General features: G+C 45.5%; 1 protein-coding gene across 1 annotated transcript; it reads left to right on the top strand.

The window, feature by feature from the left end:
- The first annotated feature begins 913 nt into the window (after nucleotides 1-913).
- LOC102463258 (cell adhesion molecule DSCAML1-like) lies at nucleotides 914-27,732 on the top strand. Its single transcript, XM_006129622.4, has 12 exons — nucleotides 914-986; nucleotides 1,029-1,047; nucleotides 6,206-6,293; nucleotides 8,996-9,346; nucleotides 12,657-12,926; nucleotides 14,938-15,066; nucleotides 15,644-15,745; nucleotides 18,115-18,237; nucleotides 19,328-19,423; nucleotides 19,891-19,983; nucleotides 20,705-20,763; nucleotides 24,589-27,732. The coding sequence occupies exons 3-12, from the start codon at nucleotides 6,278-6,280 to the stop codon at nucleotides 24,628-24,630; spliced, it is 1,281 nt and encodes a 426-aa protein (XP_006129684.2). The 5' UTR covers nucleotides 914-986; nucleotides 1,029-1,047; nucleotides 6,206-6,277; the 3' UTR covers nucleotides 24,631-27,732.
- Nucleotides 27,733-27,886: the final 154 nt, after the last annotated feature.

The raw sequence follows: 27,886 nt of genomic DNA on the forward strand, positions 1-27,886 counted from the left end.
GGTTGTGGGTGGAGCATGTGGCCACCTCATGCGTTGCCTCTGAATCTCGACTAAAACATTTCCAACTGTGGGGTGAGCCCCCTGGGGGACACAGGAACATGGGGGGGGGGGTGAGCAGTGATGCCACAGCGATGAGGGAGGGAGAGTCACCTCCACCCCCGATTCAGACAAAAATTGTAACTCAAATGGAGGCGTGTTCAGCTCAGAAAATTCCCGCAGCCCATACAGGCGGGGGGGGCCCGCTGAGGTGCCGCGGGAGAGGGGTTGGTGCTCCTTCTCTGAGCTCTGCTGTGTGGAAGCAGCTGCGTACCCCCACACATTCCCTCGTATCTTCCGAAGTGGGCGCACCCCACAGCTTGAAAACCCCTGAAGCAGCTGTTTGCTGAAGTCATAGTCCCCTCGTCAGTGTTCACATGTTACCCGTGAGAGGAATGATTGCTGTTATGTGCACCAATATGGAGGCGACAGGCGACACATTACCTTCCTATTGATGCACGTAGCAAAATTCATGTGGTGGGGATGGGGCCACAGGGGTTCTCAGTGTGGGAGGGTGCTAAGGCCTGGGGCAGAGGGTTGGAGTGTAGGAGTGTGGGGGCTCTAGCTGGAGGTGTGGACTATAGGGTAGGGCTGGGCTGAGGGATTTGGGGCTGGATCACGATTGAGGTGCAGGGGTGAAAGAGCTTTAGCTGGGAGTGTGGGCTCTGGAGGGGGCAGGAATGAGGGGTTCAGGGCTGGGACAGAGGATTGCAAGTGCAAGGGTTTTGGCTGGGTGTAGTCTCTGGGGTGGGGCTGGACTGAACAGTTTGGGGTGAAGGAGGGTGCTCCAAGCCTACTGTGAGCAGAGAGGATTCCCCCAGATTTCTCTCCTTGCAGCAGCACCAGGGCTGGGAGGGAAAGGCCCCTCTCCCGCTTTCAGTGGCTGCAAGGAATTTCAAATTAACCTATCAGGCAGACTCAAGCATTACAGAGCCGACCCACATTCAGTCTCCCATGCGGTTTTCAGAAGATGTGAAGAGAGCTGGGTGGGTTCCCACAGGCAACGAGTCGGTAAGTTGAACTCTCTCTTTGCTTTTCCTTGGCAACATACAATTCTTACTAGAATTACAATTCTCCTGGCTTGTTTATGCGGTTGCAAAGCTGTGTTTTATATTGTCTGTACAATGTATTTCATTTTCTGCCTTCCTAGATTATTTGGCTTTGTAAATAGTACAAAATAAATACCTTAGCAATAAACCTTGACTTCACTTCTGAAGATATTATCAAAGCATGTGCAATGCACACAAATCTATTGAGCCTCACTATCGGGGAAAGATTATTTAAACTGTAGTCCGAGATCACTTTGTTCTAAGCATAAGCAGAAGTGGAGTCTGCACAACTCAGATGTAAGCCCAGGAGCATTTCACTAATTTTGGGCTGTGTTTTAAGTCTGACCCCTGAGCAGACTCAGAGCTGGGGAAGATGAGAAAGAAATACACTAGGCTGGAGCAGAGCTGGTGAAAAAAAAAAGGCTGTGTTTTCAGTGACAGACTTTCCAAAGAAACAAAAGTGGTTTTATTTTATTAAAAAAATAATCACAAAATGTTTCAAAAAGTCTTTAAAAATATGAATCAAACAGAATGTTTGGAATATGTTCCCACTCATCCTCCCCTCTCATATCTTGCCTTTTCTCCTCCAGAGGCAGAGGCGGCTTTTTTAAACTAACAAAATTAATTTAAAGCAGAGGACTTGGCTGTGGTAGTGAACTTTAGCGACCCAGCCATCTGTGGGGACTAGATTATCCAGCGAGTTTTTGAAATGCATTGGGTTTTTTTCAATTTTAGAAAGTGGAGAAAGCAACGAGGGGAGAGGCAATTATGACAAGTTGGAGCTAGTTGAGAATTTGAAAATGAAAGGCAGCTTGAGAAAATGCAGGCTCTTGATTCTAAAGAATGCCCCGAGAGAAAACAGCAGAATTAAGATCATGAATTTCAAGAGGGCAGAGTTAAGCAAATTTGGGGAGATGGTAGGTTCCCATGGGAAGCAGGTCTACAGGTCTTCTGCCCTGTGCGGGGGGCGAGCTTGGGCTTCAGACTTGTTGCAGCCCAGAGCCAATGCCAGCATTGGTTCAATTAGTACAATTATCGGTACTCAAAGAGTTAAATGGAAAATGTCCAGGAAAAAGCTTCCAAGCTATTAAATCATCAATGATAAGCACATCCTCTCAACGGTAACGGCATGAGAAAGGTAAACATCCGCTGAGCCAGAGCTTGTGAGCTGCAAACACACGCATATGGAGGAAATACAGGAAGGCAGAAGGGAGGCAGTCCAAGGGAGGCAGCTAATAGTGTGACAGACACTAGATATGGGGAGCTGGAATGGATAGCCTCCAAGAAGAACCTTTCTGCCAGGAGCAAAGATACTCAGCCATTCAGGCTGAATTTGTTTTCTAAAATTAAACTAACAGCAAATTTCATGGGACTGGTTTATCCGGGCCATGCAGCTCAGTCAGGGTACGTCTGCAAAGCTCACAGCAGCTTGGACTTGAGCCCAGTCTCCTCCAAAGGTGTGAGAGCCAGGGATCCTGCCTGAGCCACCGTGTCCACCAAGCTCTCTCCTGTCTTCCTGTGCTCTGAGGCTATGTCTACATTGCAGATCTTCCACAAAAACGTATTGCACAAGAGCGCATCCACACTGCAAAAGCACATCGGAAAAGCAATGTGCTTTTGTGCAAGAGAGTATCCAGACTGCTTGGACACTGTTGTGCAAGAAAGCTCTGATTGCAATTTACAGAATGGCCACCAGGACACCTATGCTTTTTTGGATTGCCTCCTTTTGCGCAAACCCTCCATGTTCCCCATCCACACACACCTTTTTTCACAAGAGCTCCTGCAGAAAAAGAAGTTGTTCCTCATAGAAAGAGGAATACCTATTGCGCAAAACCCCGCTGCTCTTTCAATTTTTTTGTGCAAGAACATGCTTGAGGTATGGATGCTCCACGAGTTTTTGCAGAAAAACTGTTATTTTTCCGCAAAAGCTTTGGAGTGTAGACATCACCTGAGATGCACTGCTGCTCATGGCGAGATGTACCTTTAGTGGCTGCCATACAGAGACTGTTCTAGGGTCGTGCTTATCTCTCCATCTGTTTCCTGCTCCATGCACGGCCAGACTAGTCAGCCCCTGTAACCTTTCTAAAACAGTCTCTCTGGAGGGGCATGTTTCAAATTCCTTTGACATCAGTGGGACTCTTCATTGACTTCAGGGGGCTTTGGAACAGGCTCAAAGTTAGGAGGTTTTATGCATAACATGCTAAGTTACTACTGTCAGCAAATAGACATTTTTGCCTTGGTGTTTACTGTAATGTATGAGATCATTTAATTGCCAGTAGATGCTAGCAAGTCCTTTCCCTTTCTTATACAGGCCCCACAGGTGAAGAAAAAAGTTCACCAGCAGGTGTATCCCAGGAAAACTTACTGATAATAAAGGCAGGGACAAAAGGAGAAGGGGATGGCTATAGAAATAAAGGGGTGGGGGGTGTCAGAAAACAGCCACCTCCTAGAAAAGAAAGTTTCAATGGCATGATTAGATTGCCAGTGATGGATGGAAACTGACTAGCTAACCAGACCAGCTTAAAGACCACACCGGAGATCAATCAGAGTAGTATGCTGTCTGAAAGGGGGCCATGATAAGGATGATGAATTAACAAAATAAATCCCTGAGGAGAAATTCTAGCAGCAGTTGGTTTATATTGCTTCACATTTAGACTTCAGATAATCACAGATGATTACTGAAAAAATTAAAGCCTGAAGTTCAAGGTCACAAAGGATTCAAAAGCAGGTGCAAGGAATATAAGCAAAAGGGTGTGTCTAGGTTAGCCTGCACCTGCCAGACAAGTATATCTTTCTGCGTTAGTATTATTGTGGTAATAACATTTTGTTGCACAGATCAATGCAGTTTCTAAATGAAGCTGTTGGAACGTTAAGTCCTGTTTCAAGTTGAAATTCCCCTTCAGGAAATGTGGGAAACAATCATCTATTGACTAAGGATCTGATTTAAAGTTCATGAATGGGAGTGTTTCCTTTGACTGTAGTGGGCCCCTAAATAAAACACTTAACATCGAATTTCAGACGTGGGCGGGGGATGTAAAGGTCTCCTGTTGGGGTAGGTATTGGGATATACATTTCTATTAGTTCTTAGTGCTTTTGTAGGGCCAGAGTCTAGGACTATGAAACTGGACCATCCGTACCGGTACAGGAAAGGTATGGAGTCATGCTGCTTTGGGACACAAACTCTGTATGCTGGAGGAACGCACGCACACTCTGCCCCCATCCCGTAGGACAGTGCAGGACTCTTCCCTCTGTGCATCCACCCTGCCTCCCAGACAGGTGGACTGGGGAGCAAGACCAAAGCCACGCAACTCTTCACCCCTTTTTGGTGTCACTTCTGCTTTCTGGGTGGCAGGAGAGAGCAATTCTTGTGTTTCTCCAAACACAGGAAGCTCTGGAGAGGAAAGGGGATGGCATAATAGATGTGGGAGATTTTATCAACATTACTGATTCACACAACGCTTCTGAGTTAGGCTGGGAAATTATCCCTCAATTTCATCTGTCTCATTGACATAACTCAGCGAGGGGGAGGGTGGGTCAGTTTTAGTTGGATTCTAATCCAGTTCTCAGACCACTGATAACCCTGGATGAGGTGAACATAAGAACATAAGAACGGCCGTACTGGGTCAGACAAAAGGTCCATCTAGCCCAGTATCCTGTCTGCTGACAGTGGCCAGCATCAGGTGTCCCAGAGAGGGTGGACCGAAGACAATGATCAAGCAATTTGTCTCCTGCCATCCTTCTCCAGCATCTGACAAACAGAGGCCAGGGACACCAATTCTATCCCCTTGCTCATAGCCTTTTATGGACCTAACCTCCATGAAATTATCTAGCTGCTCTTTAAACTCTGTTATAGTCCTAGACTTCACCGCCTCTTCTGGCAAGGAGTTCCACAGGTTGACTACACGCTGTGTGAAGAAGAACTTTCTTTTATTAGTTTTAAACCTGCTACCTATTAAACTTCATTTGGTGTCCTCTAGGTCTTCTATTATGGGAACTAATAAATAACTTTTCTTTATCGGCCCTCTCCACACCACTCATGATTTTATATACCTCTATCATATCCCCCCTCAGTCTCCTCTTTTCTAAACTGAAAAGTCCCAGTTGCTTTAACCTCTCCTCATATGGGACCCATTCCAAACCCCTAATCATTTTAGTTGCCCTTTTCTGAACCCTTTCCAAGGCCAAAATATCTTTTTTGAGGTGAGGAGACCACATCTGTACACAGTATTCAAGATGTGAGCGTACCATAGTTTATACAGGGGCAGTAAGATATTCTGTGTCTTATTTTCTATCCCTTTCTTTATAATTCCTAGCATCCTATTTGCCTTTTTAACCGCCGCTGCACACTGTGTGGAAGTTTTCAGAGAACTCCAAGATCTCTTTCCTGATTTGTCGTAGCCAAATTAGCCCCCATCATACTGTACCTATAGTTGGGGTTATTTTTCCCGATGTGCATTACTTTACACTTATCCACATTACATTTCATTTGCCATTTTGTTGCCCAATTACTGAGTTGCCCAATAAGAGATCTTTTTGGAGGCCCTCACAGTCTGCTTCTGTCTTGACTATCCTAAACAGTTTTGTATCCTCTGCAAACTTTACTACCTCACTGCTTACCCCTTTCTCCAGATCATTTATCAGGTGACCAGATGTCCTGATTTTATCGGGACAGTCTCAATCTTTGAATCTTTTTCTTTTATAAGCATTTATTATCCTTAACCCTGTCTCAGTTTTTCACACTTTCTGTCTGGTCACCTTAACCTTGGGGGACAATTACTTGCTATTGCTGCTACCAAACAAACTTTTCCAGGAGGTCCCTATATCTCCATGAGCGCCACAATTCTTTTCCTTCTCCTACATCCTGCACAGCCTCCAGTGTCTTGTGTTGCATTAAGGTACTCCTCGACCTGGGGAGCACTGCATCCAGCTTCTACCAGAGCCTCTCCTTGGGACAGCCCTAGAACAAGGAGCACCTTAACTCTGGACAGGTCTGATGAGAACTGTGCAGCCTTTTCCTTCTCTTATGGGAGGGATTGGTATGGAACTGCAGGTCACTTGTGGTAATTGTATGCACCCTGTCATTACTGCACATTGCTGATTTTTACTGTATGCTTCTGCAGGGTCCTGCGGGCATTGCGCCAAAGCGTTACCTGTTGCCAGTGCAGACTCCTCAGGAGAATGAGTTACAGAAGATGAGCTGGTGCCTGAGTACGTATCAATTCCCTACCATACCGAAACAGGGCAAGGAGTCACATTAGTTGGACACTAAAACATGCATCACTGATCTCTTTTGTCAGGTTCATACAGCTCTTATATTGAAAGTACCCCAATGTGCTTCACTGAGAAGTGGCACTGGGGTTCAGACTGTCAGCCACCCCATTCCTGCACTCAAGGCAGGAAGCAGAGGTGGTCATTCAGTGGGGGAAGATGGAATGTTGTAAGTCGTTTCTGCAACCTCTGTATTCTGGAGCGGACACGACCTGTCTGACCCCTTGTCTAATCTAGATCCAACTTTTGTTTTGCTTCCCATGGCCTACCCAGCAAAAATAGCCCCAGGGCAGTTTGGTCATGGGGCTTTCCAACAATAGCAGTGTGGCACAGGCTTTAGCATATACTACAAAGCTGAGTGCATATCGTAGCCTGAACTCAGGCAGCTAGCCCATACCACCATGTCTTCTCTACCCGTGTAGCTAGATTAAAGCTGACATGGGCATCGGTAGGTTCCACAGCCAGAACAGACCTTTGTGACCATCCAGCCTGAGCTTCTCAACAGCCCGGGTCAGAGAACTGCTCCCCAGGCGTTCCCAGAGCACACTTAGAAGATCGTCCAAAGACGAGTTTAAAATGACCACTCACGAGAATCCACCATTAATTACCAGATGGTTAAAATTTATACCACACACCCAATCTGAATTGTTCAGCTTCAGCTCTGTATGGGGCTGAATCTTCTGCTTCACAATGGGCATAACTTACCGAGGGCTGGGTGCTAGTCATGGCAAATCTCAATTTTAAAATCAAGCCGGGGTGTTTCTTCTAACATACATGCACTGGTTCAACCAGAAATTGCAGCAGGGAAGTCCTAGGCTGTGTGCTATGCACTAGCTCAGCCCGGATGACTGCAGTGATCCCTTTTGGCCATATAAGCTGTGAAACAAGAGTGCCAGATGCAACAGGAGATGGGCTTAGGCAATGCACTTTCAGGGCAGGTTCAGATTTCAACTTTCTCCCCGGCCCACATCCCCAGTGTCCAGGGACATCTGAATTGGGATTCTGGTTCAAGCCTCTCTAAGGATACTGTCTACGCTGACAGCAGGAAGTGAAGTACATTCACTGCGGACACTCCTAGTATGGCTATAAAGCACTGTGTAGATGATTAGGCACTGTGGGTATGTAGCCTACATGTCTGTTTGCATATCCACGCTGCTTCTCCTCCATCTATTGTGGCCACTTTTAGCTGTGGGGTATCCCGAGGTGCTCACCACCAGAGCCTTTAACCCACTGTGGGGAGCTGCAGGAACCTTTTCTGGTGTCTCCCCTTTGCCCCACATGGACAGGATTAAAAAAGGGACTTCAGTGGATGCAGCCTATGTACCAGGCTAGCCCTTCCTGATAGGGGAAGAGGCAGCTCCACACACTGCTATTCCTCACCACCCCCATTGGCGCTGCATTGCTGTGAGTGCCGGGAAGTTCTGGCCTCACGATGCTCTTGCCTTGAGGCTCCGCCCCTGCAATTCTCATTGGCCAGGAATCACAGCCAATGGGAGATGTGAGGAGGTGAAGCCTGGAGGAGACTGTAGGGCAGGCCCTGTGGAGTCACAAAGGGTATGTCTACACTACCCCGCTAGTTCGAACTAGGAGGGTAATGTAGGCATACCGCACTTGCAAATGAAGCCCGGGATTTGAATTTCCCAGGCTTCATTTGCATAAGCGGGGAGCCGCCATTTTTAAATCCCCGCTGCTTCGAACCCCGTGTAGCGCGGCTACACGGGGCTCGAACTAGGTAGTTCGGACTAGGGTTCCTATTCCGAACTACCTAGTTCGAGCCCCGTGTAGCCGCGCTACACGGGGTTCGAAGCAGCGGGGATTTAAAAATGGCGGCTCCCCGCTTATGCAAATGAAGCCCGGGAAATTCAAATCCCGGGCTTCATTTGCAAGTGCGGTATGCCTACATTACCCTCCTAGTTCGAACTAGGAGGGTAGTGTAGACATACCCTTATTTCCTCCCCAACAACCAGGAGCTGCCCCAGGTAAAAGTCATACTCTCCCCAATCCCCTGCCCCAGCCCGGAGTCACCCACCACACCCTAAATCCCTCCCAGACCCTGAACTCCAGCTTAGAACCCTAACTCTGAGCCCATTCCACCACCCTTTCTCCCTCTTAGACCCCACATTCCAACCTTGAGTCCCTTCTCGCACCCTATCTCAGATTCTGCACTGCCACCTCAGCTTCCTGTCCTGAGCTCTCTTCTGCACTCCAGAGCCCTGCTCCCCAGTGTAGACCTCCCACCCCCCCACACCTAAAAGCCTCATTCCCAGCCCCATCCCAGAGGCCACACTCCAGCTGGAGCTGTCAGCCCTCTTGCACCCATCCTCCTGCCTCAACTCACAGCCCCCTCCTGCTCTCTGAATCCTTAATTTTGGTCCTACCCCAGAGCCTAGGGGACTCCACAAAGTCTAATAGCATTGGACCCCCAGAAGAGTTAATTTAACGCTGCTGCCAGCACCTTTCACTTCCACATGATGCAATGCACCACAGCATGAAAGCAGCCTGCTTTCCACTGAGGCACCCAACATGCTGCCAGCGTAGATGAGGCCCAGTTGTGATCCAACATCCCCAAATGTACGTTGTTTCATAGCCCTGGGATAAGTCCTGTGTCAGACTGACTAGCTCGTTTCCGCCTTTCTCTCTAGCACTGCTGCTGGTTCTCCACTGGGCTCCAGAAACAGAAGAAGCCCAAGAATCTAGAACCGTTGCTGTGGGCTCTTCAGTGCTGCTGAATGCATTGCCCACCAGCAAACACACAGTCATAGATCATTTGCTGTGGGAATACGTAAAAAGCTTTGAGACCAGAAATATTGTGGATTACTACAAAAGTGGAAAGAAACCTGTGATCTATACACCCTATCAAGGCAGAGTCATTATTAATGAATCCACCGGCTCCCTTTTGTTGAAAAATGTGCAAGAGACTGACAGCGGGACCTACAGAGCGACCATCAATTTGAACAAAATTGAAGCCAGAGAAACGAAATTGCTAGTCTTAGGTAAGTGAATGAGCAGAAATATTTATAAAGCAGTGAGTTCAAACATCTGGCAGTACCAAAAAATTATACTGAATAGATTGCACCAATGTGATGGAGATTGGGTACATTTCAAGGAAGCAGCTGCACAACCCAATGACCACATAAAACGCCCTTCAAATCATTTGTACCAAAATCTTTTACACCCCTGTAGGACAAGAATCCATTACTTGTGATAAGGGGATGATATTTCTAAATAAATAAAAAATAAGGTTGATATCAGAGGGAAAAACTTTTATGATGAGATCTGTTCACTCTATGCATTCAATTCTGACATTGCAGGAAAAATGTCAACACTCGTAGCACTACCATTGTTTTGATGGAGCATTCCAATCAAAGCCCTCCTGACTTGACCCTTTACTTTTGACAGCACAACCCAACATACTGTAGCTGAAGGACAGTGACACTGACTCTAGCCACACTACATGTGTGCACCTAGACCTGAGCAAGAAATACCATTTTGCTTTCACTGATGTGCACATTAAAGTTCTGCAGCATGTAGTCAGAAGGGCCTTTATCCTTGCATATGACACAGAGAAAGTCGAAAGTGGTGATAATCCCTAGAGCCCTGCAAATTCATGGGAATACATGGGTATCTGCATCCACCAATGTGGATATAGATATCTATGGCTTATTTTTGCAGACATAGATGCAGACACAAATTTTGTATCCCCATAGGTCTCTAACAATTCCATCCCTGGTGAACTATACAACTGGACTGGAGAAAATACTGAAATATATTGCAGGGAACGCCCCACACTGATCTCTAAGGGTATGTCTACACTACCCCGCTAGTTCGAACTAGCGGGGTAATGTATGCATACCGCACTTGCTAATGAAGCCCGGGATTTGAATTTCCCGGGCTTCATTAGCATAAGCGGGGAGCCGCCATTTTTAAATCCCCGCTGCTTCGAACCCCGTGCAGCGCGGCTACACGGGGCTCGAACTAGGTAGTTCGGACTAGGTTGCCTAACGTAGTGAATACAAGCAGAGAGAGGGTAAGTTTAGAAGATAGGATACACAAAGAACAAGTTAAAAATCACTTAGGAAAGTTAGATGTCAGCAAGTCACCAGGTCCTGATGAAATGCATCCCAGGATACTCAAGGAGCTGATAGAGGAGGTATCTGAGCCTTTAGCTATGATCTTTGAAAAATCATGGCAGACAGGGGAGATTCCAGAAGACTGGAAAAGGGCAAATATTGTGCCCATCTATAAAAAGGGGAAGAAGAACAACCCAGGAAATTATAGACCGGTCAGTTTAACGTCTGTCCCAGGGAAGATAATGGAGCAGGTAATTAAGGAAATCGTATGCAAACACTTGGAAAGTAATAAAGTGATAGGGAATAGCCAGCATGGGTTTGTGAAGAACAAGTCATGCCAAACTAATCTGATAGCTTTCTTTGATAAGATAACGAGCCTTGTGGATAAGGGAGAAGCGGTGGATGTCATATACCTGGACTTTAGTAAGGCATTTGATACGGTCTCGCATGATATTCTTATTGATAAACTAGGCAAATATAACTTAGATAGGGCCACGATAAGGTGGGTGCATAATTGGCTGGATAACCGTAGTCAGAGAGTTGTTGTTAACGGTGCTAAATCCTGCTGGAAAGGGATAACAAGTGGAGTTCCTCAAGGGTCTGTTTTGGGACCCGTACTATTCAATATCTTCATCAATGATGTAGATATTGGGATAGAGAGTACTCTTATTAAGTTTGCAGATGATACCAAACTGGGTGGGGTTGCGACTTCTTTGGAGGATAGGGACATAATTCAAAATGACCTTAGCAAGTTAGAGAAATGGTCAGAGGTAAACAGGATGAGGTTTAATAAAGAGAAATGCAAAGTGCTCCACTTAGGAAGGAACAATCAGTTCCATACATACAAGATGGGAAGCGACTGTCTAGGAAGGAGCATGGCGGAAAGGGATGTAGGGGTCATAGTGGACCACAAGTTGAATATGAGTCAACAGTGTGATGCTGTTGCAAAAAAAGCAAATATGATTCTAGGTTGTATCAACAGGTGTGTTGTAAGCAAAACTCGTGAAGTCATTCTGCCGCTCTATTCTGCACTAGTTAGGCCTCAGCTGGAGTACTGTGTCCAGTTCTGGGCGCCACATTTCAAGAAAGATGTGGAGAAATTGGAAAGGGTACAGAGAAGAGCGACAAGAATGATTAAAGGTCTAGAGAACATGACCTATGAAGCCAGGCTTCATGAACTGGGCTTGTTTAGTTTGGAAAAAAGAAGATTAAGGGGGGACATGATAGCGGTTTTCAAATATCTAAAAGGGTGTCACAAGGAGGAAGGCGAAAATTTGTTCCTCTTGGTTTCTGCGGACAGGACAAGGAGTAATGGGCTTAAAGTGCAGCAGGGGAGGTTTAGATTGGACATTAGGAAAAAATTCCTAACTGTCAGGGTGGTCAAATATTGGAATAAATTGCCAAGGGAGGTTGTGGAATCTCCCTCTCTGGAGATATTTAAGAACAGGTTAGATAGACATCTGTCAGGGATGGTGTAGACGGAGCTTGATCCTGCCTTGAGGGCGGGGGGCTGGACTCGATGACCTCTCGAGGTCCCTTCCAGTCCTATTATTCTATGATTCTATGATACTGTTACTCTTCGTGAAATGAGGTGTACCGGTAGTTCGGAATAGGCACCCTAGTCCGAACTACCTAGTTCGAGCCCCGTGAAGCCGCGCTGCACGGGGTTCGAAGCAGCGGGGATTTAAAAATGGCGGTTCCCCGCTTATGCTAATGAAGCCCGGGAAATTCAAATCCCGGGCTTCATTAGCAAGTGCGGTATGCATACATTACCCTCCTAGTTCGAACTAGGAGGGTAGTGTAGACATACCCTAAGAGCTGACTAACTAAGTTATAATTCTATAAGGACTATATGATTCTAGATTAAGAAATGTGTAGTTGGGTTAGAGGAAAGGCTTAAAGAGACAAATGAAACTTAGAAAGGTTGAATGACAGTGATGTTTAAAAAAACCTCCCTCAAAACTCAGTATTTCTGAACTCTTACACTGAGGATAACCTAAGATATGAAGTTTAGACATGAGTGACAAGATATATATTAAGTGACTAATAGCCTACTTCACTGCATGTTAGAGGATTTCACAAGTTTTAAGAATATACCCTTCATATAGACAAGTAGATCTAATTGATTGATTTCAGTGCCTGAATATGGATGTAAGTGCCTGACTTTAGGTATTCAAGCTTGTACATTTCAACCAGGACTTTTAAATGTACATAATCTCATTCTCCTCCCCAGAGCCTGTACACGAAGCTCATCTACAGATAAATTCTACTGTGATAGGTTCTTCCGTTGAATTATCCTGCAAGGTGCCAGCTGGTAGAGTACGAGCTATTGATTGGAAGAAAGATGGGAAGCCCCTCCCCAGGAACAAATGTTACTATTTCTCTGAAGACTTCACTGTTTTGTACATATCAGAAGCTCAGAAGTCAGATTGTGGATCCTTTTCTTGCAATGCCAGCAATGAGATCAGCTGGCGGGAAACCTCAGTGAATTTGACCATTGAGGGTGAGTGTTGCATTAGCACTTTTGATTGTAAACCCCTTACTACGGTTAGTGCCAAACCTGACGCTTAGCAGTGCCATTGTATCCAGTAGCTGAGTGGTTAGAACAGGTATGACTGCTCTTCCAATCATCTTGCTGTGGGAGGAGGTAATTGAATCTAGGTCTCCCATGTCCCACATGAATGCACTAACCCCTGGGCTAAAAGTTTGAGCTGAGTGGCACCTGAGTCATATTTTGATGGGACCCAAACTCAGCCTCAGAGCACACCTACATGATTAAGGCCCATAGGTGAATTGGGTGGGTGAACACCCCTCTTCTCTGGTTTGTGAATTACACTGGAACTGAGGTGGGAGACAGGCACTTCAATGACTAGAAGCAGACAATTGTGTGTGTTCCCTGCAGCAGTAATGTAGGTGTCCAGGGCACTTTTAACCTGAAAATTATGTGCCAAGTGAGTTGAAGTGTCTACAGGTTCAGTGGGAATACTTTGGATCATAGGAGAGCCTGGAGAGCCTAAAACTAGGACTTCTGGGGTTTAGGCAACTAAACTTTGTTAATCTAAACCCATGCCTAAACACACAATTCAAGTAACTGCTTGCCAGTGGATTGGAGCAACCACTGCTAGGTTGTCAAGGGAGCAGCAGATGCTCAGCATCTGTAAAATATCCTTTGGATTTCTTTAGTTGCCATAATATGGATTTAGGTGCCTAATTTTAGCAGCCCAGGGTTGTCCATGTTGAGCATAGGCTACTTGTGTAGTAAGGCACGACAATGAGTAGTAGGGGCAGATTTTGGCTCTGAAAAACTACAACATCAAGGTGATTTAGGCAGACAAGTGACATAGTAATTTAAAAACAAATCTTTCAAGCACAATAGGAAACCTAGGAAAAGCTTGGAGACATGAGTAACACATGGCTCCTCTAGGAAGAGCTCTGCATATCCACTTTTTATCCATGGCTAGTGGAGCAGATAGTGAAGCAGATGCTCATGCAGAGCTTTCTTCTTTTCCCCTCCCCACCTGGCAAAAGAGAAAAAGTGAAACTACGCCCTAAATCTCCTTGTAGGGAGGGCCAAGTGCTGACTGCCTGTCTCCCCAACCCCGCCTGGTGAACACTGATTTGCAAAGCTCCCCGCACACTGTTAAAAAGGACAGCAGTCTCCACAAGTATGGAAACCCAACAGGTAGCCCTGGTCCTCCCCCCACACTCTCATTCCATATCTAGGAACAGAAACGGCAGCGCTCAGAAAAGACTAATAATAAAACAGAAAATGTGACAACCCCCTTACACACAAACACTCCCCGCTGCTGCCGGGCTCTTCCCTGCATCACCCGGTCCCCTCCTTGCTCTTCTGTGCTCCCCCTCCCCTGATTTCTTCTGTCGATACAAGTACAATCTGGATCACAGATTGCAGATCCAATAGGCAGTTGAGCCTAGTGGATGCAGATGCACCTTTCAGTATCTGCGCAGAACTCTACCTCTAAGCATCAGGTTTGGCAATTCATCATCACATTCACAGCACATCAGAGTCCTCACTCGCATCAAGCATCTTCCCTCACAATAGATCCAGTTAATTCCTGTTCATTTCTCATTCTGAATGCTCACTGACCACAGGTAACACTTAGGGGCTCTTCAAAGGAAATTCTACAGGAAGATCTCAACATAGCTTTGAAAGTTTTGCTCCCCCTGCCAGGTGTCAGAGTTTAACAATGTCTTCATTAATTATTATTCATTTATATTCATGTAGTGACTGAGCACCTCAGTCACAGAACTAGAATGCAGCCCCAAAGGGCTTCCTTTTCATTGCATCTCAGATCTCAGCTAGAAGGTTTATCCCCACTTTAGTCCTTAGGACACTGAAGTGCAGAGAAGAGGAAATTGTACTTATGCTGTCCTTCAAGCCGAAAGGAAGAAGCAAGAAAAATGGAACAGCTTTCAGTCCCTGCTCCGTCACTTTTGTCCTTCTCTTGTTGGCTTTCCAGTGATTGTTTGGATTTGTGTTGTCCATATTATAGGTATCGTGCCAGCCCTAAAGAATACACTGAAAATTTCTACTATTGCTCTTGCTATTGCAATATCATTGGCTGCTGGATCTGGCTTGGGCTTCACTATCTTGTGCTGTCAATCACAAAATAAAAAAATCAGTAAGTATGTCAGCTCCTTTCTTTTCAATCTTGGACAGTGTGTGTATTGCAGATAAACCCAACATGTGCTTAATTTCTCCTCTGTAAAAAAACGTAGTTAACTGAGTAGAGTTGATAGCAAAAAGGTATGTGGTCTTCTGGCAGTATCTCATAGGACTCTACATGCCTGTAGCAGAACACTCAGTTATCTTCCCTGTACTTCACTTTTCATGTTCACATCTGATTAGATTTCTCTGAGAAATTCCAAAGCTTCAATATTCCAAGGCCAAGGTTCCTAATGCTAGTATCTGAAATCCATGAGGAGGCTCCTCCTATTGAGGGCAACAGAACTTGTGCTACTTTCTTACAATGATGATATGGATCTCCATTGTACACTGCTTGAGATCTTCTGATGAGGCCTTTATTATTATAATTCCCATGCCAGTGCCCCATCCACCAGCCCTTGTTGTTTTTATTAACCTTAAATACTGATCAGCCTTTTCCTTTCCTTCCATTCCGCTCTTCCCCAAATCCTCTTAGTATCAAACCTAGAGCACAGAGGAGGTGTCACTCACTAATGTATCTGTTGCTTTCGTAGAGGGAGAATTATGGAGATGGCTTGTCGTGGTCATCCATGGGCTCGTGTGTGTTTCATCCATCCTGATGTTTGCTGCTGCTCTCCTCTGGGTGTGGGAAGAAGGTAGGCCCCCTTGGTTCTTGAATTAAAGGGTGCACGTGTTTGACCGTGAAGCAGTGAATGAGGCAAAGGGAACAGACTGTGGAAGAAAGGTGGAAAATACTCATAATCAAAGCTTCAGCTCTAGATACAAAAATCAAAAGCACCTTATTAATATCAGACCTGGAAAACTGATAGGCAGGATGTCACACTGTCGGATGAGTTATGTTGGCTACAGAATCATAAAAATCAGAATAAGGGATGAGGGGCCAGAAAGAAGGCAGGAGGACACTTGGGAGATTTTAAATTAAAGCTCCATAAAAAATAAAGCTCCAAGAAGCACTTACTCCCAAAGGTTGGGAACCACTTTTCCATCCCTGGCTCCTCCTTCATCTGACTGCAGCCACAGAGCCTAACTTTTCCAAGTGTGTCCATAATAGATATGGGATTACATGAGGGTACAATCACAGCACTCATAGACCCACTCCTATGTCCTAAAATGGAGTCAAACAGCCACTGGTAAATAAATCCACCCTGGGTGGAGAACTGTGTCCCATAGATGTGTGCCCAGGTCTCCAATTTTATCAAGAAAGAAAGTTGGTTCCTCTCCCTCCCATGTTGCTGTCCTGACCTCAACACAGGACAGTACCAGTATTGTGGATAGCACTTAAACACAACTTCATACATGTGTTCTCAGCCCATTCAAATGAGTAGGACTTAAATTTGTATTTAAAATTACATATGTGCTTAAATCTATTTGCAAATTGGGGCCCGCAACCTATTTGGCATGCTCCATTCCCCCAACCTGCCCTATGGCCATGCCATACAATTGGGAACAAGGAACTTTGATTCTGTTAGTCCCTTATTAGCTTAAACTGGTTTTTAAAGATAGATTAGTGGGGTTTTTTATAACTTTCCCTCCTTGTTGCATTACTGCAGGGTGGATTTAACATTGTTTGGGTAATTACATTTCCACAAAATATTGTGTTTGGATATTTCACATCTAACCTTAAATAGGAATCTCTTGGTTCTAGAATGCCTGAGGATAGGACGTTCATTACTGATATGTATTCCCATCCTTAGTTATGGAAATATGTTTGGATAAAAGAACTGTAAGGTGGATAGAAAGTTTGTAGATTGTCAGACCCAACGGGTAGTGATCAATGGCTCAATGTCTGTCTGGCGGTCACTTTCAAGCAGAGTGCCCCAAGGATCGGTTCTGGGGTTGGTTTTATTCAACATCTTCATTAATGACCTGGCTGAGGGGATGGATTGCACCCTCAACAAGTTTGTGGATGACACTAAGCTAGGGGGAGAGGTAGATATGTTGCAGGGCAAGGGTAGGGTCCAGAGTAACCTGGACAAATTAGAAGATTGGGCCAAAAGAAATCTGATGAGGTTCAATAAGGAGAAGTGCAGAGTCCTGCACTTGGGACAGAAGAATCCAAAGCTGGTTACAGGCTGGGGATCAACTGTCTAAGTAGCAGTTCAGCAGAACACAACCTGGGGATTACAGTGGATGAGAAGCTGGATATGAGTCAACAGGGTGCCCTTGTAGCCAAGAAGACTAATGGCATATTAGAGTGCATTAGAAAGAGCATTGCCAGCAGATCTAGAGACGTGATTATTCCCCTTTATTCAGCTCTGGTGAGGCCACATCTGAAATATTGCGTCGAATTTTGGGTCCCCCCCCACAGCAGAAAGGATGTGGTTGCGTTAGAGACGGTTGAGTGGAGGGCCACCAGAATGATTAGGGGTCTGAAGCACTTTATCTATGAGGAAAGACTGAGGGATTTGGGTTTATTTAGTCTGCAGAACAGAAGAGTGAGGGGGGATTTGAGAGCAGCCTTCAACTTCCTGAAGGGAGATTACAAAGAGGCTGGAGAAAGGCTGGTCTCAGTAATGACGGATGGCAGAACGAGGATCAATGGTCTCAAGTTACAGTGCGGGAGGTCTAGGTTGGACATTATGAAAAGCTATTTCCCTAGGAGGGTGGGGAAGCACTGGGATGGGTTCCCTAGGGAGGTGGTAGTGGAATCTCCATCCCTAGAGGTTTTTAAGTCCCAGCTTGACAAAGTTCTGGCTAAGTTGATTTAGTTGGGATTGGTCCTGCTTTGGGCAGGGAGCTGGACTCGATGACCTCCTCCAGCCCTAGGATTCTATGAACTCCAGCGGAGCAGGTTTGGCTCGGTAGTTACTGAATTACAGTGAAGCAGGATTAATCAATTAATTGTGTCTCTAAGCAAGACCCAATACTGCTACTTACTCCACCCTGGCAGATCCCCACGGGGCCCTTTTTGATTGCAGGGTGGTGCCCATGCTCAGTGATTGGCAGGAGCAGAGCATTAACTGTAGCTACAGCAGTTCTAGTTCCATTCCTTGTTTGTGCACAGGTCTCTCCACAGCCCTTACGTTGTGTATGGTCTTCCTCACGTGGGTGATCATGGTAACACTTCTCATAAGCGCCGTTCTGGCGACTTGTCCCCAACACCTTGAGAAATTTAAAGAGAAAACAGGTGAGTAATATGTGGATTTTACATATATTTGTGACATTTAAGAAAAGGTTAGACAAACATCTGTGTAATTACTCCTGCCTCACTGTGGGGAGATGGACAAGAGGACCTCTTCTAGCCCTATGTGTCTAGGATTCACAGGGTGAGTGGTGTAGCTGTAATGTATTATAGCAATTATTGTTGGCTATGTGATACATTTCTTGAAATGCTGAGCTTTGTTGTCACTCTTGACACCAACTGCATTAACCAGACATCCCCAATTAGCAGCCTGAAACCTGGTTCTTCCTGTTCCAGTTGGCCTCCTATGAGCTTAACTCTTGTTGAAGCTAGTAGATTTCTATGTGCCCATCAGAGATGCTAGGTATGTGCTCAGGGCGACTTCTCCTATGGCTGCACGGCTACTTTTAGCACAGCAGCGTGATGAGAGTTAGTGCAGGTCTGTCACCTCGAGCTGGGAATCACACCTTCGCTCACAGTATAGACACGATTCTTGAGGTGACCCATGGCGAGTGTCAGCTCATGAGACTCCCATGAAGAAAGTAGCACCACTATGTTGAGGGCAAAGTTTTGGCTGAGTGAAAGCATGGCTAGTGGGAGAAGGTACAAGGAAATGTTTCACCCCTCACCTTGCACATCTTTCAAGCAGTCACACACAATACTGACCCAGCAGCTAGGGCAAAACTCCACAACTGGCAGGATGGCATCACATCTCCTGAGCAACTGTTGGTATTTGGCAGCAGGCAGCAGACGAAATGCACTTTGCACTTTTCTTCCTTGCTGGCTGAGATTTGATAATGTTTGTCCGTACTTGCTTTTCCGTAAAACATAAAACAAAGGAACTGTATGTATAGCTGGTGTATCCGCACATGACATGTTACAAGCCTCAAACCATTGCAGACATGTTGACTTCTGCTGCTATTTGCTTCACGGGAGTCTCATGAGCTGACACTTGCCATGGGTCACCTCAAGAATCAGGTTCCAAAGGTTTTTGCAATTGTACAGGAAGAAGCCAACAGAAAAAACAATCTTCTTCGACCTTCATGTGCATCAATCAGATAATGCAGCATTTTCTTACTTCTTTTCTCTTTCCAAGTGTACCGGGTCCTTCTGGATATTGCAGCTCCAGGAGGAATGATTCTAGTTGTGTTGTTTGCCATCTTCCTTACAGAGAACATCCAGCATCTCCAAAGTAAGCCCTCATCCTACTCTCATTAAAAAGTATATGCATGCTTTCCTGCAAGGAATTTTTTTTAAAGGAACTCTTAGTTAATATACAGACTCACTGCTAGTTTTTTGTGCAGTTGAATTTTATATTTGTTGTGAAATAGAGATTTCAAGTCCCCTGCAGTCCACATTACCTGAGAATCTCCATAGCATTCAATGCTACAGGGACCCGTGGGCACAGCACATCCTCTCCCATTTCCAGCTCTGTCCCCTTCTATAGCCAGGTTTGCAAAGTGGCTTGAATAGGACTGTTTATGCCAGCCACATGCAGTGCTGTGACAAGAGAATTGTCTCTTCCCCAGCTGCAAGGTTTCTACAGCCCCCAATCCCCAGCCATCATGGAACCCAGCATTCCAAGTACAGAAGCCTCCTTCCCGTAAGCAAATAAATTAGTGACGTGGTATTTCCTTCCTTTCTTCTTTTGACCTCCAGGAAAAGGCTGCTCACCAGTTTTTGGCAGCACAGATGCCATCCTTATTGTGGCTGCAATTTCTCTTCTTATTCTTCTAGCACTCTTCATGTGGTGTAAGTATCAACCCCTCATTTCATGTGTTTTTAAACCTTTTTAAAAAAATCACTGTTACATCATATTGCACCACCCATTTTATATATTCCTTATTTCTCCAGGAGTTATGAAGAAAAAGGGAAACTTTATAAAGTAAATTAGAGGGCAAGTAGATGAAATATATAGCCCATCTACTATCAATTTGTGTGAGCTGGGCTGGCAAGAAAGGAATTAAAGGAAGAACCAGGTGATGGGCAAAGAGAGGCAATAATGAAGGGGAAAAGGGACTGTTGTGCTGGAAGGGGCCAGATCCCTTCCAATTCAAAATGATTTTATTGTCAGAGTTTCTGATACGTGGTGTATGAGCATATAAAAATCCTTAACTTCAAAACATAGAGATTTCATTTGATTACGAAAGGGAAATAATAATAAAGGAAATGGAGGCAGGCATGGCTTGATTATACCAAATGAAAAAAAACCCCTAATAATTTCAGCTGCACCTGCTTTACAAAAACATTTTGCAAGTCTTCCTGTTTTCTCTAATACTGAGGCAAGACAATCGTCTCCTGGAATTTGGATCCCAGAACCACTTTCTGAAGGGCTCTAGTTTCACTCTCATGCCACTGAGCTATGCCTCATAGGTGCCCCTGGTGACTTACTCTCTGTAACATGTTTTTTCTTGCACTGGTTTTGATACGCATATATAGCACTAAGCAGGCTTAATCAATGTACACTTTCCAGATCACTGCAGGAAAAAAAGCCAAGAACACAATCCTCAAGAAGACGAGCCTGCCACCACAGTAAGGATGAAGTACCTCAGAAAACTTTTTAATTGGACTTTTAAAATATCCGCATTGGGTCTCGCTAGTGTAACAAGATCCAAGAGTTCCCTCAATTCATCCAGAACTTCTCTGAGCTTCCAGAACTTCCAAACATTGTATCATGTCTTATGCAAATACAGAGTTACATGCTTAACTATTTCACATGTAACTGAAAAGCTGAGACTATGTGGAAGCATACATAATACTGTAATAGAGCTGATCCCACCATCCTGGCTACAGCCTGCTGTTTTCGCAAGTAATGCCATTGGGTTTTTCATGACCTGCTGCTCAGGAGTTTCCCGAATGTTGCATCTGATCCGGATAACACTGCATCCAGGACTACAGTGTCTCTAATACAGTGAGACTTGCTGTCTGTCGCTTCCTGCGGCTCCTATTGGCCAGGAATGGTGGGAGCTGCTGGCAGGTGCCGTCCACGGACTGCAGGTTACCAACCATTGTTTTACCACCATGTCTGGACATCAGCTCAGTAGTGACTACACGCTAGATTGAAGAGGTTGAATGACAATACTGGATTTCCCCTGCAACTGAGCAATAGCCACTTGCACTCTTAGTCTTGGAAGGAGCTGCAGCTCAAAGAAACACCAGTGCTAGTTCTGGCTGTACGCGTTTGCTTCCCGGAGTTGATCTCAGCAAGCTCGATGACACCCTCTGCTGTTTGAGAATGGTCAGGCACTAGCTCTTGGAGGATGTTCCTTTGTCATCCAGGCCTGGAGGTAAGGTGTAAAGAAATCAAAGGTGCAGCACAGAAGAGTAATCAGCAAAAATCTCATTGCATAATTGAAAAGAGATTAATTTCATTTGTCACAAAACTCTGCCAGGGCCTTTCTGGGACATTGTTCGTGACAAAATTAAGCTAAGGGATTCCAGAGCTATGAATTGCAGGTTGTCAGTATTTTTAAAAAATACAAACTCTTAAAAGATAAAACTAATTCTAAAAACAGCAAGAGAAATATAATCCAAAGCAAGCAGCAAACAAGTTATTGAATTTAGAAATAATGCATCTAGTGTCAGCATTTGCAACTGATTCAATGTGAAAGGATAGCCAAGGCAGCTGATAAATTGCAAGTTCCCTGCACCTAGATTAGAAATGTGTAGTTTGAGTTTACTTCCTATTGGAGAGATATTAACTGAAACTTGGCTTGAGCTAAATACAATTTCAGACTTGAAGATTATCAAGTTAACAGATAGTAATCTCAAATTATTAGCCTCCTGCTCTGAATTCTCTGCTCCTGTACTCTACAGTCACAGGGCACATCCTAGTCCCAGCCTTCGCAATATATTGCCCAGCTCTTTCAAATCAGAACATAGCAAACTGCCACACGGAGGGATGATTACTAGTATGGCTCAGACCCGGAGCTCTCTAAGTTGCTGGAACAATTCTGTCTTATCATAAAGACTCCTGTTCAAATCCCACCAGCATCAGATATATAGTAGCCCAATGTCTGTGAGGGTATGTCTACACTACCCCCCTAGTTCGAACTGGGGGGGGGTAATGTAGTCATACAGAGTTGCAAATGAAGCCCGGGATTTGAATTTCCCGGGCTTCATTTACATAAAGCCGGCCAGCTGTACATCTCGTGGAACGAGGAAATGCTGGCTGTTCCCTCTGGGCGGTGCTGTTGAGGAAATGCTGGCTGTTCCCTCTGGGCGGTGCTGTTGAGGAAATGCTGGCTGTTCCCTCTGGGCGGTGCTGTTGAGGAAATGCTGGCTGTTCCCTCTGGGGGGTGCTGTTGAGGAAATGCTGGCTGTTCCCTCTGGGCAGCCTGTGTTGCATGGGGAGTGTGGGCCCAAACGGTGGCTTGCTCCCCCATGATGGCCCGTCTAAGCAGCGCAAAACTCAGCCGAGCGTCCCACCCCCCTGGCCATGAATGTCACCACCCTGCCCTCCTTCGCCTCCCGCCATGGGGCTCGGCTGACTTCTGCGCCGTTTAGCCAGGCCACCGCGTGGGAACAAGCAGCGCAAGCAACCGTTTGGGCTCCACACTCCGCATGCAGCACGAGGAGTGCAGAGCCCAAAAGGCCATTTGGGCTCCGCGGTCCCCCGAGTGAGAGGCAGGAGGGGGAGGAGAGCTGAGAGAGGGGGGGGGGGGGGAGGCAGGAGGAAGAGGAGGAGGAGGAGAGAGACTGGTGGCTCAGGAGAGAAGACTGACATGGAGGAGAGATCTGAAAATCCCGTCTTATGATGGGCTAATTGGCTAGTTTTTATAGAAATACATAGAGAAAGGTGCAAAGAAAATGGCACATACTGTAGTAGAGAACAACACTGCTGAACTGTTAGTCATTCAAAAAGAAGCTGGTCCGTAGAGCGGTTCTGTAAAATGTGTTTCATTGAGTTTGTTCCCAAGACTCACTGGAGAGCAGAGCTGTTCAGATAACATGAGGACAATCTTTTGAAACTCCTTCTTCCTTGCATGTCTCAGGAATGTGCTCCTATTACAACATACTATGTAATATTAGGGCCAGGTCTGCAGCAGTGGCTCAGCTCTGCTTGCAATAACTGAGGGGAATATGTAGGAAAAATGCTTTCAACTCCCAATTTTGACATCCCGGATTCTGTAGGATGTTGGGGGATATTTTGGGTCCCTAGCTGAATTTAGAGTAGCATAAGGATTGTTTTGTTATACCCGTCGGAATGGTGGCCCTAGAAGTGCAAGTTGTACACCACAGGCACAATAGGTACATCCCTAGGGTCACAGACCCTGAGGATACCTGGTAACACCAGAATCTTAGCAGTCTTTTAAAAACAGGTTTTGCTCTCTCATGGCTGGAAAGAAAAGCTTGAAAACATGAGCCTAGTATTAGTGATAGAGTGATGTCTACCTGAGTCTGCAGAGAGCCTATAACAACAGGTCTGTGAGCTTGGCTAGAGGGTCGGTCAGTTAGGGGCAAGGTGAGACATAAATCTAGCCCACACTGGCCAGCTGGTCACCAAGTGTCCATGTGACCTGCACTACCTGCCTCACTTAGCTCTGGAGCGTTAACACTGAAATCCACTGCTCCCTGCTGACAGAACCCAAGGGTTTCTCTGTGAAGGGGCCCAGCTGTTGCCTCTTAGCACAGTTCTGATGGTGGTGGCAAGGGCCTTACACAGGGTACATGCCTGATGGTTGGGGCTGAATCCTCCCTCCTACTAAGAAGGCCCCAGAAGGAGTGGGGAGTCTAGGGGCTAAGGAGACTACATCCTTCCAGAAGAGGAGAAGTGGTGGCTGCCCTACGAGCCCAACAGGTTGCTTGTGTGAAACACCTGCCACTATTTCCTCAAGTAGGGTGAGGGACATGGTGGGACTCCATAGGGACACCAATCACCGCAATCTGGCCCTGACACTCTAGGGGCCCCTCTGCCAGCCACAGATCAAAGTGCTCAAGTCCTTTCCCTTTTTACTGTTATCTCCCTTAGGTGCAGCTGGGGGAGCGGGTAGTATGGAGCTGTCTCTGCCATCGGATTCTTTAACCTCAGAGGATGCCCCACCCGGCACTTCAGGGCAGCTCTCTGAGTGTGGTGCTGACTAAGCACCACAAACTGGTGGAATGGGAGCTGAGGACTGTTCCTGTATCTGTTTATGGTGTCTTTAGTGCATGGTTTCTCTCTGTGTTCGTGTAAAGGCCATAATGTGTATCACGATGACCATTTTTATTTATTCTTATTTTAGCTCAGTCCTGGGATGGCAAGAGCTGCAGTACTAACCAGAAAGCGAGCACGGCTGAAGGGAAGCCTGAGGTAATAGCTAACACAGCAGAACACATTTAAAAAGTTTTAACATCTTCATTGTTTTTCCTATGTAGGAACCGTTAAATGAGAGTCCAGAAGCTGAAAGCTCCACATAAAGGTATTATCCTCCAGGTCAGTAGTTCTCAGGTGGGAGTATGAGGCAGTGTAAAAAGGCATCAGAGCTTAGAGTAGAACACATTTTCAGTTTAAAACTGAATTTTTAGTCCTCCCTCCCAACAAAGCTACAAGGATCTGCTTGACATTTGGAATGCTCATTCTAGACTCAGGGTAGAGTTTGTAACACAGATTTGGAGTCTCATAACCAGGTGCTTGACATACCGCTACCCTCAAAAGAGGACCCATTAAAACAATCCTGTGTTTTTGTGTGAAGAGATAGTGATTGAGGAGGAGACCAAGACACTTGGAGGGCAAGCGATCTCGTCTCTCCCTGCCCCTCAAGAGCACTTTTTCCCCTAGAAGGAAGTCACCTAGGGTATGTCTAGACTACAGGGTTTTGTCGACAAAACTGTACCTGAGTCTACACTACCACCGAGTTCCGTCGACATATCGTCAACAGAACTCGGCAGTTTTGTCGACAGCAGTAAACCTCATTCTACGAGGAATAATGCCTTTTGTTGACAGAGTTCTGTCGACAGAAGGCGTTATTGCATCTACACTGTCCTTTGCATCTACACTCTCATGTTGACAAAGAGGTTTGCTTTGTCAACAGAACTGGATGTAGTTTAAATGCTCTTTGTCAACAGAAGCTTTGTTGACAGTATCTTCGACAAAGGCTCTAGTCTAGTCCATACTCCTACAGTGGAAGAAAGGATGGAAAGTAAGGGTGAACGCCAGGCTCCACTAAAGTCAAGAGGAGTTTCGCACCTAATTTGGGATTTCACCCTAGGTCTCTGCTAGGGGCAAGTCTACACCAGAGTGCTATATTGTCACAGCAGCACAGATGCAGCTGTTGTGCTGTGATACACCTGGTGAAGATGCCCTATGCCATCAGCGCAATTCCTGCACCTCCACGAGAGGTGGAAGCTCTGTTGATCAGACAGTACCTCCTGCCAACACAATGCCAGCGTGGATAGTGCTTAGATCACTGTAATTTATGTTGCTTGGGGTGTGGATCTTTTTCACACCCCTGAACAATATAGGAACAGAATCTCCCCTAAGAACGTTACAGTGCAGTTCAACCTTTAACAGGTCTGCTTTTTTTGCCTGTAAAGTGCACACATTAGAGAGGGAGCCTCTGAAGTTATGCCCCCCTGCAATAAAAACCCCACAGCACTGAATCACAGAGCCCAGCTCAAGAGACTTGAGCTTGCAGTGCCACACACAGCAGTGTGGATATTTGGGGAGTGGGTTCTGAGACCCAGCCCTCATAGCGTTTCAGAGCCAGATAGTGTGCCTGTGTCAGCTGAGCTGGATCAGGTGCAGATATGCTGTCAGCTTCACTAGCAACTAGGCCAAATAGTTCTCTTTAGATTTTTGTCCCAAATGTTTTCTTAACTCCATGGGTATGTCTACATTCAGAGGGGAAAGGAAGCAGATGTGCCCTGGCGCGCAGCTCCGTCAAGAGCAGAGTGAGCTGCGGCACAAGCCAGCAGGGAGCTATGGAAAGACCTACCAGGGACCCAGGTTGCAATAGGACAGTACCTGTAAGAAGTGTTAAGTTACTTTCACCTCTGTCTATGCTGCACAGCTTTCAATGGCAAGGCTGTCTCAACACTGCCATGTAGCTAAAAGGCAGCGTGCCTGATCGTTGTTTGTTGGCACTTTTGCCAACAGAATACTTCCATTCCCTGAGGGAGGCTCCCTTTGTCAACAAGAAAGCATTTCTGCCAAGAGAGCTGTCCGGTATGTAGGACAGGTTGGGGCAGCCCTCCCAGGCTCCATTCTCTGCAGAACCTCTTTTCTCTTCTCTCCTCACTAGAAGCGTTTGCTTTTTAAGTGCTAGAAATGGGAGTGTACGAAAACTAAATCAAAATGAAAATTGCAATTCAGAAGTAAACCAACAGAAACTTTTCCACATTCTTTAGAAAGGGAGGACAATGATGAACTGCTAGAATTGGATACCTTGACAAAGGGGATGCAAGTGCAAGACTTAGGGAGGAGACACTGCTGGGACTTTTCCCAGTGTTGTTGGGCAGAAAGGTGGAAAAATCTTACACAAATGCTCTTTTGTGGATGGACAGTGTGATGGTGTATCCATAGAGTCCAAGGCCAGACGGGACCGTTATGACAGTCTAGTCTGACCTTCTGAATGTCACAGGCCCTAGAACTTCCCCAAAATAATTCCAAGAGCAGATCTTTTACAACACTTAAAATAACCTGGTGAGTTGTGAGCATGATGGTGCATAGAGCGTGTTGATAGTGCAAATGAGTGTATGAGATGTGGATGGTGCAATGGTGTGTTGGGATGTGTGCGCATTTTGGTGTGTGATTGTGTGTGCAAATGGGTGTGTGTAAGCTCTACGCTCTTTTAAACACAAGAGTGGAATCCATTGAATGACGTAATAGAAGACAGGCTGGAAAGTCAGAAAGCTGAAGCCAATGATTCTGATAAGAGTTTTATATATAACCTTCTTGACATCTTATTACTTAGCTTTTTATCTTTTAAAAAGGTGCATGTTTACTAGCTTGGCCTAGATTTTGTTTCCAGAGATAGCATTGTGTAAGTTCCCCCTTAGCTTGCTTTTATTGCCATTAGCACTGTTTGCCGTACCATCATTGCTTGCCATAAATAGAAACAGAGGTGGCTAATTTCCATTTTGGTAAAAATGGCTAGCCACTGCTTTGTTGCTTGCAGAACTTCAGTAACCCAGGCCCAGATCCTGCAAGGCATTTAGGTCAACGGGACTTAGGCTCCTTTGAGATCTGAACTCCAGTTTTTATGTATTGTCAATATTTAAAAAAAAAAACCCAAAACATTCTGCTCCCCCATTTTGCTTATAACAGCTCTATTTGTATTTTCATTTAATACTTTAGCGTGTTTTCTGTTTTGGTCTCCTGGGCCTTTTTCCGATCGCTGCTTAGAGGGTCAGAAAGGAATTTCCCAGAGTTTTTCCCCTCTTTAAAAAGAGGGGTTTTCCCTCTGGGTTTTCGCCTTTCTCAGGAGAACTTCTCAGAGCTAAAACTATATCTTGCTAACTTGGCTAAAAATATTCACTGCCAATTGAGCTCAATAAAAATTTCATTTTTATAACAACCTATATGTAGTGTCTTTTCTTTCATTTGTAACCTCACCCCCTTGACAGTCTGACCACAAACGTGTCTGAGAAAAGGATTGAACAGAACATCCATCTGAGTACATGTAACACTTTTGAAAAAAAACTGGCTCCACTCAGCCAAACTGGAGCAGAGGAG

Source organism: Pelodiscus sinensis, chromosome 13 (genome assembly GCF_049634645.1).
Source record: "Pelodiscus sinensis isolate JC-2024 chromosome 13, ASM4963464v1, whole genome shotgun sequence".
NCBI classification, from domain to species: domain Eukaryota; kingdom Metazoa; phylum Chordata; order Testudines; family Trionychidae; genus Pelodiscus; species Pelodiscus sinensis.

Bases quoted from the DNA above. Each gene is read 5' to 3' on its own strand.
- LOC102463258 (XM_006129622.4), top strand. The intron at 18,238-19,327 runs GTGAGTAATATG...TCTCTTTCCAAG, and splicing joins GAAATTTAAAGAGAAAACAG to TGTACCGGGTCCTTCTGGAT. The intron at 19,984-20,704 runs GTAAGTATCAAC...TACACTTTCCAG, and splicing joins TCTAGCACTCTTCATGTGGT to ATCACTGCAGGAAAAAAAGC.